At 40.6% G+C, this 10,819-nt stretch overlaps 2 protein-coding genes across 2 annotated transcripts; one reads left to right on the top strand and one right to left on the bottom strand.

Moving 5' to 3' along the window:
• rpl21 (ribosomal protein L21) lies at nucleotides 1-3,423 on the bottom strand. The gene is made up of 6 exons (XM_020645775.3): nucleotides 3,344-3,423; nucleotides 2,203-2,281; nucleotides 1,993-2,054; nucleotides 1,020-1,132; nucleotides 308-458; nucleotides 1-122 (listed from the first exon to the last, which is right to left on the bottom strand). Exons 2-6 carry the CDS (start codon nucleotides 2,267-2,269, stop codon nucleotides 33-35), a joined length of 483 nt encoding a protein of 160 aa, XP_020501431.1. The 5' UTR covers nucleotides 2,270-2,281; nucleotides 3,344-3,423; the 3' UTR covers nucleotides 1-32.
• An 846-nt stretch (nucleotides 3,424-4,269) lies between these two features.
• usp12a (ubiquitin specific peptidase 12a) lies at nucleotides 4,270-10,801 on the top strand. The gene is made up of 9 exons (XM_020646568.3): nucleotides 4,270-4,715; nucleotides 5,692-5,772; nucleotides 5,870-6,083; nucleotides 6,276-6,511; nucleotides 6,631-6,707; nucleotides 7,328-7,411; nucleotides 7,504-7,701; nucleotides 9,767-9,845; nucleotides 9,948-10,801. Exons 1-9 carry the CDS (start codon nucleotides 4,668-4,670, stop codon nucleotides 10,047-10,049), a joined length of 1,119 nt encoding a protein of 372 aa, XP_020502224.1. The 5' UTR covers nucleotides 4,270-4,667; the 3' UTR covers nucleotides 10,050-10,801.
• Nucleotides 10,802-10,819: the final 18 nt, after the last annotated feature.

Genomic DNA, 10,819 nt, shown 5'->3' with positions numbered 1-10,819 from the left:
GTGTGTACAAATATCTTTTATTTGAGCGCTCTCTATGCCATGAACTCGTAGGGGATGGGCTCCAGCAGCTGAGGCTCGTTTTTCTTGGTGCTGACGAAGTGAGCGTCGCGTGGAGGAGCCGGCTATGGAGACAAAAAAAAACGGGCAACTTTAAGATCACATAAACCTCAAAGAAAACTGGGCTCAAAATTAAAAACATATTGAGTTGGTACTTTCCAGGACATCTCCACAACTTCTTATTTAAATAACAAAACAAAAAACAGAGCTACCCACAAAAAAAGGAAATTCAGGGTTACGTATTTCTTACCTGGCGTTTCAGCTCAATCCAGCTACCTTTCTGCTTGGCCTCCATCTTCTTGGCCTCGTTCGCCTTGACACGCTGCAGGAAACTGTCCCTGCTCTTTGAGTGCTTCACATGCTCAATACGCACGTTGATCCTCTTGGCCAGAATCTTACCCCTGTGAGAAGCGGAAAGAGTCGATGAGTTCAACAAAGAAACAGCCACAAAGCTTCTGCTCAAAAAGAAAGAAAGGAGGGAGCGTAATGCTAATGATCGGCACTCGAGCTGCTGTCTCCTCAATACAACCCCAGGTCAAACACGAGTTAGACTGGGGTTCTTAAGGATGGAATACTTTCCCCCATGTGAATGACCACTCAGCACATTAACAGCCCTGGTGGCAAAGTGAAGATGGGGTGAGGGAAACAAAAAAAGCACATACTAAAAGACCAACACCAAGATAACTATATATAGATAAATAAGATAAATATTCCAACAGTGCAAATGATTGTAAAAATAATTAAATAAATAACATCAAAGTCCGGGAACAATCCCCATCAGCTATATAATGAAGACATCTTATCAATGCTTACATCAGATTTATAAATTAAACCATCCTGTGTACACTTCAATATGATAAATAGGTGATTACATCTATCTTGATGGTCTTCAGGAGTTTTGAGGATATTGCCAGTTGAAAATAATCCCTAATATGTCTCATTAAATGCTGTATCCCACTTACTTGACCTGCTTGTTGACAATAATGCCGACAGCATGCTGGGTTACATTGTAGACACGTCCAGTCTTGCCATGGTAACACTTGTGAGGCATTCCTTTCTGAATGGTACCTGTGCCCTAAAAGAGAGAAAACACATGTGACAGTGAGTCTATGTATTCTATGTATAAAAAACAAAGTCAGACCTGCGGACCCCTTATTATTAATAAGGCTGACGGATGTGAGATTTTTGGGATCGATATTGGGGAGAGGAAAAAATTCAATACAATATATCAGTCAATATTTTTTCTTAAATCTATGTTCAATCTGCAGAGAAAGATATGGATGTGCACATTTATTAAGTCGATACCTCAAATGCTGTTATCAAACACAAGATATACAAGAAAGACAAGATGGTCACTCAACACTCTGAAGAGTGATAATGCTTGTTATAGTCAAAAAGAGAACCGCTAGTGTAATTCAACAATACTCAAATAAAATGCTATTTGAGTTGTAAATAAATCTTATAATATTTGCTCTTCAGTCACATTATACGCTAATGTCGGCTGGCCGATTAATTGGTCGGGATCTATTTGGTACAGCATGGAACAAAAGCCGTCTTCAATTGTTACAACACTGAATAGACTCCTTCAAACTATAATGTCTTCTGAATTAATCACTGTCAAAGTCAGTGAATTTGCCATCATGTGTCAAAAGATTAAAGGTACAGTTCATTCTTTTAGACACATTCAGAAAATCCTTTTATTCCCTGTTAGATTTAAGATGATGTTTCACACATTTTCAAAAGATTACTTAAGGTATTAAGAAAATACCATATTTTGTGTAACCTAATAAAAAATAATAATCAAAAGAACTATTGTCATGTAATTCTGTGTACATGTTTACCTCTCGCTGACTTCACCATTATAACACTTAAATGCAGAAGTCTGACTATCCATCCAAACAAAGAAAACATGCCCACACACAGGCTGCGTCGTACCTTGATATCAACAATGTCTCCCTTCTTGTAGATGCGCATGTATGTGGACAGGGGAATCGGACCTGCAAAGAGAGTTCATGTTATTTTGCAAAGCTCCGACGGCCAAGTCTACACAAAATAAAACTTCCTACATACAACAACAGAGATTATTTGCATGCACTTGTAAAGTGGGCTCTCTAATTAAAAAACGCCCTTAAAATTTGCACTCACCATGTTTGCGGAACTGCCTGCTGAACATGTACCTCGTCCCCCTCCTCTTGCCTCTGGTGTTCGTCATGATGCCTGATTACTAAGAGAAAACACATTTCAGTGAGCTTTGTTGATTTGAGGCGTAAGGACAAGTAACCTCTACATCAGCAACAGTGTTGTTATAAGCGACTTTGGGCTTGTTTTTCTGTGAAGTCGCTTGCGAATATCGTCAGTCGCAGGTTTTTGGGCTTTTTTTGCTCCCTGTATGAACCTCTACTGAGTCTCTCCCAGCTCTCCACAATAAAGCGAAAAACGATCTCGATAGTTTGTCCTTTTCCAGGATCCGTCCACAAACCTGTTTACCCTGTGCAAAATATGTAAAAAAAAATATATATATATATATAATAAAGAGTGGGAGAAAGAGATCTGACCTTAATACATCATGCTGATGATGCTGGCACCCATACATATATATATAGCAATCAAGTGGCCTCTCTTTTACACTATGTGGTAGGTTAAGTCACCTGTTGGGCTTCATTTAATTTGTATGAGGAGCCAGGCTTGTTTTGGGTTTGTTTCCACAGAGCTGGTTTGCTTGTTAATCTCGCGATATCTGGCAACACTGATCAGCAACACGACATTAATCTCAATAGAGGGTCCACACCTGGCAGCTATGAAATGCATTTACGTTAAAAGCGGATCCACATAAATGACAACTAAACAAAAACACAGGTAAAAAAAAAAATCCCACGTGTTAATTTGACTAAACATATGAAAGTCTCGTTGTGATCATACAGAAGTCTCACTGCGGTGTGAAACAATGCTATTAAGAATACTGAAAGTCATTTTTAAGATACACGACCGAATATCTGTGACAAACATCCATGGGAATATGATTTATTTTACAGCAGGAGAAACACGGTGTTTAAGTAAAACACGGTTTCTTCCAGTGGTGTCGCTACATTGAAGGCCCGCATGGAGAGCCACGCTGCTGCTCCGGATCACATTCAAACACTAAATCAAACACGTACGACGCGTTTTAAAACGGGATTGATCCGCTAGAAGGAAGGGGAAAGTCAGCGTTGCGTACATGCACACTTATTTGTAAGGCCGATTCGATATTAAAGACAAATATTCACTTTGAACAGAGAGAAGATCTTACCCCCGGTCTCAACAAGATGGCGGGTACGGCGGAAAGAGAGATCAGAGGGCCCCAAACTCCGCCTTGTGAAATACAATCGAGGCAGGTCTCGATATTGCCTGCACGAAATAAGAACACTAGTACCCGATCCTTTGTGATTAATAAGTGTAAGGAAAACAAAAAAATAAATATATGGGTTTGAAAAAGAAGACAAAATTATAGTAATTTTTTTTTCAACTTTTTTCAAGCCGAAATCTTTTCATGAAAATTTTCAACTTTTTTAAAGCCGAAATCAAAAAAGAATTATAGTAATTTTTAACAACTTTTTTTTTCTCTCGAAAAAACCCACTTTTATAATTTTATCGAAATTATGAGAGATAGAAGTCATAATAATTTGAAATTAGAAGAACAGTGGTACCTGATCCTTTGTGATTAATAAGTGAAAGGAAAATTAAAAATAAATATATGGGTTTGAAAAAGAAGACAAAATTATAGTATTTTTTTTTTTTTCAACTTTTTTAAAGCCGAAAAAAATTATAGTAATTTTTAACAACTGACTACTTTTTTTCTCTCGGAAAAAAAAACACTTTTATAATTTTATTGAAATTATGAGAGATAGAAGTCATAATAATGAGATAAAAAGTCAAAATTATGAGATTAAAAATCGAAATTATGAGATAAAAAGTCAAAATTATGATATTAAAAATCGAAATTATGAAATAAAAAGTCAAAATTATGAGATTGAAAGTCGAAATTATGAGATATAAAGTCATAATAATGAGATAAAAAGTCAAAATAATAAGAAATTATGAGACTTTATTTTCATTTTATTTATTTTTTTTACTGGCGGAAATGGGCTTCCATACTTTTAGGCTTCATTCTGTTGCGCAAATATCATTAACAGCCCTGAGAGATGACACACGCATGCGCAAAACGAAACAGTATTTCATAAACAGATCTCTCGCAAAGTTTGATGTTTCTTTATTTGGTTACGGAGGTCATACTGTCTTTAAAAGAATTCGGCGTATCATGAGTATGAGTCGACAGTTTTAGACCTGCACAAGGAGGTCATATTAACGAAACGGAAGAAACTAGTAGTGAACGCTCTCGTCGTCTTCAGCTGGTGGACTGTCTGCCTGTGTGTCTGACGTGAACTCGGCAGTGTTGCCAGGTCCGCTTCATAGACTCTAAATATTATCCGCTTGTTTCCATAGAGCTTGGTTGCTTGTTTCTCTCGCGAGATCTGGCAACCCCGCGGAGCTCGGCAGACTCGCCTACCTTGCTCTCACGAGGGGAGCCAGCCCAGTCTTGTCTCGGCTGTGTGGTGGAAGATGGCGCTAGCCGAATGGAAATCCTAATGACAGTCTCCAAATTTGCCTCTTTTTGTACCATGGTGAGTGCACGGAAGGCTCATTCTGCTCATTATTAAAGCTACGGCGTTATAGAGAAAACACGGGGTTTTATTATATTGTCTTATAAACCGCGGGATTATAAACACAAGCAGTTAAATCTTAGTGCTAGCCGAGCAGCCACCCACTTACCTTTTCCGCTCTGCTCGCTCGGCTAACAACATTAGATGCACACTCTTTACTAAATACTTTTAATCAACAATTTAATTAACCATTTTATTGCGTTAATATTTACCACAGTTAATTGCACCGCAGTGACAGTGCACCTGCAAGCTGCTACGAGTGTCGGCTAACTAGCCACCGTAAAGGTAACCGTGGCTACACCAGTGCTGCAGAGTGCAAAAACAACCGGGACACAGCTGGAAATAGATAACTTCAGACTGCTGCTTGTATCTACAGAATGAAGCAGGAAAAACGTGAATAATGTTAATTTGAGGATGCTAGCCTTTATTTTTATTTTTTTTGACAAACGACCGGATCTTTAAAAAAAAAAAAAAAAAAAAAAAAAGCTGGCAATGACGACATTGTTTAACATAAGCTGCGCAGTTGTGCTGCATGTCCACTCTTGCACACTTTGTGGATACATAATGCATCGTACTCTTATTAGCCTTAAAAACCATAATACCAGAGGGTTGTGCTTGCACTTTTAAAACCCTGCTCTTAACTTCAAAACACCTCTGTGCTTTGGTATGATCTACCCTCACAATTGTTTTGTTATCCGCAGGACCAGTTGTCAGTGTAAGTCATGCACAGATCTTTAAAAGTGATTCATGCTTTTAGTTTCAATTCCGTTAAAGGGCAGCGATGGGGGTTCTCAGTTATTAGTCTTCTTTGTTTTCTCCAACCTTGTAATAGCAGAGCTGTTGCTCTCAGCTGTGGCAGGCCACTACTGATTTATTGTGTTGTGTCATGTACAGAATTAAGCTGAGCCGACAAATTGGTATTTGCGTGTGTTCACAGGGCGCCAATGCCTCTGCTCTGGAGAAAGAGATTGGATCTGAGCAGTTTCCGGTCAATGAACACTACTTTGGCCTGGTCAATGTGAGTAAATGATACACTCACTGTGCGGTTTGTCTGTTTTCGTCTTTACCTGACTCGCGCTCGCTGTAATTCTTCATTGCGCTCCGTTTGTTTTTAGTTTGGGAACACCTGCTACTGCAACTCGGTGCTGCAGGCTCTGTACTTCTGCCGGCCGTTTCGGGAGAAGATCTTGGCGTACCGCAGTCAGCCTCGGAGGAAGGAGAACCTGCTCACCTGTCTGGCCGACCTGTTCCACAGTATTGCCAATCAGAAGAGGAAAGTGGGCGTCATACCGCCCAAGAAGTTCATCACACGGCTCCGAAAGGAGAATGGTGAGCGGTCAATCATCACTTAAACAACCGCTGTAATAGTTCTCGATCTTCTTGTCGCCACTTGTTGGCTGCTGACTCCTCAAAATCTTGTTGAAATTGGCATGTCCAGAAGACCCTGAAGTAGCTGTTTAACATATGAAATAGCTGTATAGTAACTCTTATCTCCTTCTCCCTCTGTTCTTTGTTCCTCAGAGCTGTTTGACAACTACATGCAGCAGGATGCCCACGAGTTCCTGAACTACCTGCTAAACACAATCGCTGATCTGCTCCAGGAGGAGAGGAAGCAGGATAAGACCAATGGCCGCCTTGCCAACGGCACATTGGACTCCCAAAACAACAACAGCAATGCAACGCCTGCCCCAACCTGGGTCCATGAGATCTTCCAAGGCACTCTGACCAATGAGACGCGCTGCCTCACCTGTGAAACGGTAAGAAGACTCAAAGGGGCCTGACGATGCTGTATGCTGATATGACACGTTTTCTTTTTTTTGTTACATTTAGATTTATGTCGCTTTCAGCTTATTTTGATGTCCTCTTGTCTCTCCAGATAAGCAGCAAAGATGAGGACTTTCTGGACCTTTCTGTGGATGTAGAACAGAATACCTCCATCACACACTGCCTCAGGTGAGTTCACTGCAAAGAGACGCAGAAGTGCTTCAGGTGTTGAGTTGACAGGATGAGTAGTTAGATGACGTGAAATTCACTTTCAGTTTAAGAAGAAAATAGTCCCAATGTGAAAATGTAATACTTTCGATGCTTCTAGCTTGGTGGATTTCCTGCCTTTCTTTATCTTTTCTTTTAGTAAACTGATATTCTGTTGGTGTGAGGCTGTTGGTCGATTAATCAACTGTTGGAGTAGATAATCTTCTTATTCGCTTTGGGTAGAAATGCAGTTTAAATTATATTTCATGACGGAGTCATTGTTGAATAGTGTTGAGGTCTTTACTTATTTTGATCAGGTTACTTTCATACAACATACATTAGCTGCTTTATCTTTCTAAAACGATCTGTTTTAAATCAAGGTGAACAAAGAGCCTGAACAAAGAGGATGTTCGTTTGATGCTGACGGGGTTAGAAAAAAAAAACGTTTTTGCGTCACTTTTTCAGAAGGGTGAAAAACACAGTCATTGCCGTGTCCTTCACAGACATGAGGAGAATGCAGTGTTTTGTTATCGAACCATTCGTCTGTATATGTGTAATTCAGACTGCGTACTGACTAGTTTTGTGTTTGTGGCTCCTCTCAGAGGTTTCAGTAACACGGAGACGCTGTGCAGTGAGTACAAATACTACTGTGAAGAATGTAGAAGCAAGCAGGAGGCTCACAAAAGGTTAGTGTACTGGTTTCTCCTTGTTGTGTGCATGTCTGTCTGTGGTTGGTTATTGAGTTATGTTGCTTAACGCTGTGTTATTTTTGACGTAGGATGCGCGTTAAGAAGCTGCCGATGATCTTGGCTTTGCACCTGAAGCGCTTTAAGTACATGGAGCAGCTGCAGCGCTACACCAAGCTGTCCTATCGCGTTGTCTTCCCCCTGGAGCTCCGCCTCTTTAACACATCCGGGGACGCCACCAATCCCGAGAGGCTCTACGACCTGGTCGCCGTCGTTGTGCATTGTGGGAGGTGTGTAGGTGCAAACACGGAACACAACACCTTTATGACCATCTCCACAGCAACCAGAGTTAGGCAGACAAATGTTCTAAAAATAAAAAAAACAAAACAAAGGTATGTGAACGTTTATATCACATTCAGCAGGAGAAAACACAGAGCCTTGTCCATCACAGTTCAGCACTTCTGCTCAGTGTGTGGGAGTTTGTCTGTCTGTTTTTATACATGGCGTTCCCTTGGAATTCTAAAACAGACTCGACACGACTCTCCATAGAAGAAAACTATGAAAGAGAGTATATTTAAAGGTCAGGCTCAGCGGGAGTTTAGCAGGTAAGTCGGGAGTCCTACAGATGTAAATTATCTGTCTGAGTCTTCTCTTCTCTCATTTCAGCTTCAATGCACCAAGTATATTTTCAGAGCAGGGGGTTTTATTATGAAATTGATGTCATGTTTTCAGGCTATAGAACGTCTGGGACTTCCATTAAATTATGTCAGGATATTGCTTAAAGCTAGAGTAGGAAACTTTGGAGAAAGCAGCAGGGGAAAAAAAGGCTCTTGAAAGTATTTAACTAAAAAAAAAAAAAAAAAAAAAAAGAAGAAGCTGAATTCATGTACATCTCCCCATAAACGCATGAAGGCACTGCTTGAGTGTGGAAGTCCACCAGAGACGGCTGAGCAGCGAAGCCCACTGCATTGTCTTGGGAAAGCTAAACTCCTAAACTAACCAGGACCAGCAATACAAAACAAAAGTTGATTTCATTACAAGTTATAACAGTTTAGTTTTACATTTGGATTTTTTACACTTGACCTTTTCTCACTCAACAACTGTGTTTACTGTGTTGGCTCAATATTATCCAACACCACAGTTACTGGTACCTCTAATGATGAAGTAATACATTGTTAAAGGAACATCTTTGCGCACACACACACACACACACACACACACACACACACACACACACACACACACACACACACACACACACACACACACACACACACACACACACACACACACACACACACACACACACACACACACACACACACACACACAAACACACAGTAAAATCATGGAAAACATTTGTAAGATGTGTACTAAGGTGGTCAAAAATGGTGATGCTTCTATTCTTTCTCATACCAGGTGCCTTTAAATGATATGAACTCCACTATTTTAAAGTTAGATAGTATGAGGAAGTACCAAAATGTGAAAAAGAGAAACCAATCTAGTCATATTTAAAGCCTAAAGCGAGAGAGAGAGGTCTTCTAAGAGCGATAGGAAGAAGTAGTGTAGAGAGTGCGTGTTAATAACAAAAACAAAGTGGTCAAACTGAGACATTTCTAAACTGTTTCACGGCAGTTACGCTCCTATAAACGTATAAACAGGTAAACACCTCGGTGCCGGAAGGAGCAGGATTTAGGTTTTTGTTGCAGCTGTTGCGCTTCATCTGGCCTGCTGTGTTTGTCTCTCTGCTCTCCGTCACACCTGCAGCTGTTACGCAGCCACAACTCTCCTAACTGCTCCTTTCTAAAGGTGTGTAAATACAGACGATTTGTTGAGTCCCTTTAGCGTCCCATACAGACGGACACGTTTCATCAGTGTAGTGTCTGTTGCAGAGGAGGGTAACAGAGACGTCACCAGGGGGCTGTTTCTGTTAGTCTCGACTTGCGGACAGTGAAAGAAGGTTTCACACTGCTGCACTATGAAACTGCAAATTAGAAAATGCAGAGAGCACCCTCTCTACAGACACCATTTCACACTTCTGCTGCATATTCATTTGGTGCCAATGTGGTTTTTTTCTAAGAAGATCCTCATATTGATTTTACATTAATATTAATAGTAATCTTAAATATTGTTTTTTTTCCCCCCTCAGTGATACCGTGCAGGTTGCTTCTTAAAAAAAGTCAATTACCCAGTTTTTGGTGCCCAGAGCTTTATTTTTGTTGCCATGGTATCAAAACAGGTTTTGTTTGCTCATGGTGGATTAAGTTTAAAATTCTGGTATCGTGACCCTAGTTGGTCTACTAGGCCGGGTGTCAAGACTCTGTAGGGCTAATAACATCTTCTCTCTATTTCCAGTGGTCCAAACAGGGGTCACTACATCGCCATTGTGAAAAGCCACGACTTCTGGTTGCTGTTTGATGATGATATTGTAGAGGTAAGTGAGACCGTTTGTAATCTACGTTTGATCTAGCATTCATCGGTAACACGTTTCTTTGTCCTCATTCTTCTCCGTGTCGCCTTTTTCTTGGTCTTGTAGAAAATCGATGCGCAGGCCATAGAGGAATTCTACGGCCTCACTTCAGAAATCTCCAAGAACTCTGAGTCGGGCTACATCCTCTTTTACCAGTCAAGAGACTGAAGCTGGAGCCAAGCGTTCCGCCACAGAAACCAGGAGAGAAATGTTGTGTTCCCTCTTGTTTGTGGGGAGCAGCAGACCAGAAATGCACCACAGCAGCCCACGCAGCTGTAGTTCATACGTGTGCTTTATGCACTCAGCCCAGCCTTGGAAGAAAACCCCCTTAATATCCCTTTTGCCCCCCCCCCTCATCTCCCCTCTCTCTGGCTGGATGCTGCTGCTGCTGCTGCCGCTGCCACCTGGACAATGAGACGATAATGAATGAAAACTGTGTCAGGATTGTTTAAAAAAAAAAAAAAAAAAAAAGACGTTGAATGAGGGTTGTACAGATATCAGTCGGTTGTATGAGTGCATTGTTAAGTTTTTGCCTTGGGTGTGGGGTCGAATGGGTATTTAATAATTCATATGTTGTAATATTGGCCTGGTGTCTGCACCCCTGCTCTGTTATTCTGCACTGGGATAAACCGCAAGTTGATCAAGTTTTGATAATGGATGTAAGGAGGATGGGTGTGATGGGGCACACTGGGTTGTATATTTCTACAGTGTACAGGATGGTATTTGTATAAATATAACAAGAAGATAATATTATCATTGGAAATGTTAGAGCTTGACAAGATGTATTAACACTATGGTGCACTTTTGATACCGTTTTGTAGGTGTTGGCAAGTTTAACGTGAGGGTTTGCTTAAAAAGGCCTGTTGTGAAGCGATCATTTTCTGTTTTAAAGAAAAAGAAATAAAGAGAGTAAGAATGAGGCTGGGTGTTGTGTGTGT

The sequence above is a fragment of the Labrus bergylta genome, chromosome 20, assembly GCF_963930695.1.
Source record: "Labrus bergylta chromosome 20, fLabBer1.1, whole genome shotgun sequence".
Taxonomy (NCBI): Eukaryota; Metazoa; Chordata; class Actinopteri; order Labriformes; family Labridae; genus Labrus; species Labrus bergylta.
Note: the sequence above shows the minus strand (reverse complement) of the source record. Positions and strands in the feature narration are given on the sequence as shown.

Bases quoted from the DNA above. Each gene is read 5' to 3' on its own strand.
- usp12a (XM_020646568.3), top strand. From the start codon at position 4,668: ATGGAAATCCTAATGACAGTCTCCAAATTTGCCTCTTTTTGTACCATG. The intron at 5,773-5,869 runs GTGAGTAAATGA...GTTTGTTTTTAG, and splicing joins ACTACTTTGGCCTGGTCAAT to TTTGGGAACACCTGCTACTG. The intron at 6,084-6,275 runs GTGAGCGGTCAA...TTTGTTCCTCAG, and splicing joins ACGGCTCCGAAAGGAGAATG to AGCTGTTTGACAACTACATG.
- rpl21 (XM_020645775.3), bottom strand. From the start codon at position 2,269: ATGACGAACACCAGAGGCAAGAGGAGGGGGACGAGGTACATGTTCAGC. The intron at 459-1,019 runs GTAAGTGGGATA...CGCTTCTCACAG, and splicing joins ATTGTCAACAAGCAGGTCAA to GGGTAAGATTCTGGCCAAGA. The intron at 123-307 runs GTAAGAAATACG...TTGTCTCCATAG, and splicing joins GGATTGAGCTGAAACGCCAG to CCGGCTCCTCCACGCGACGC.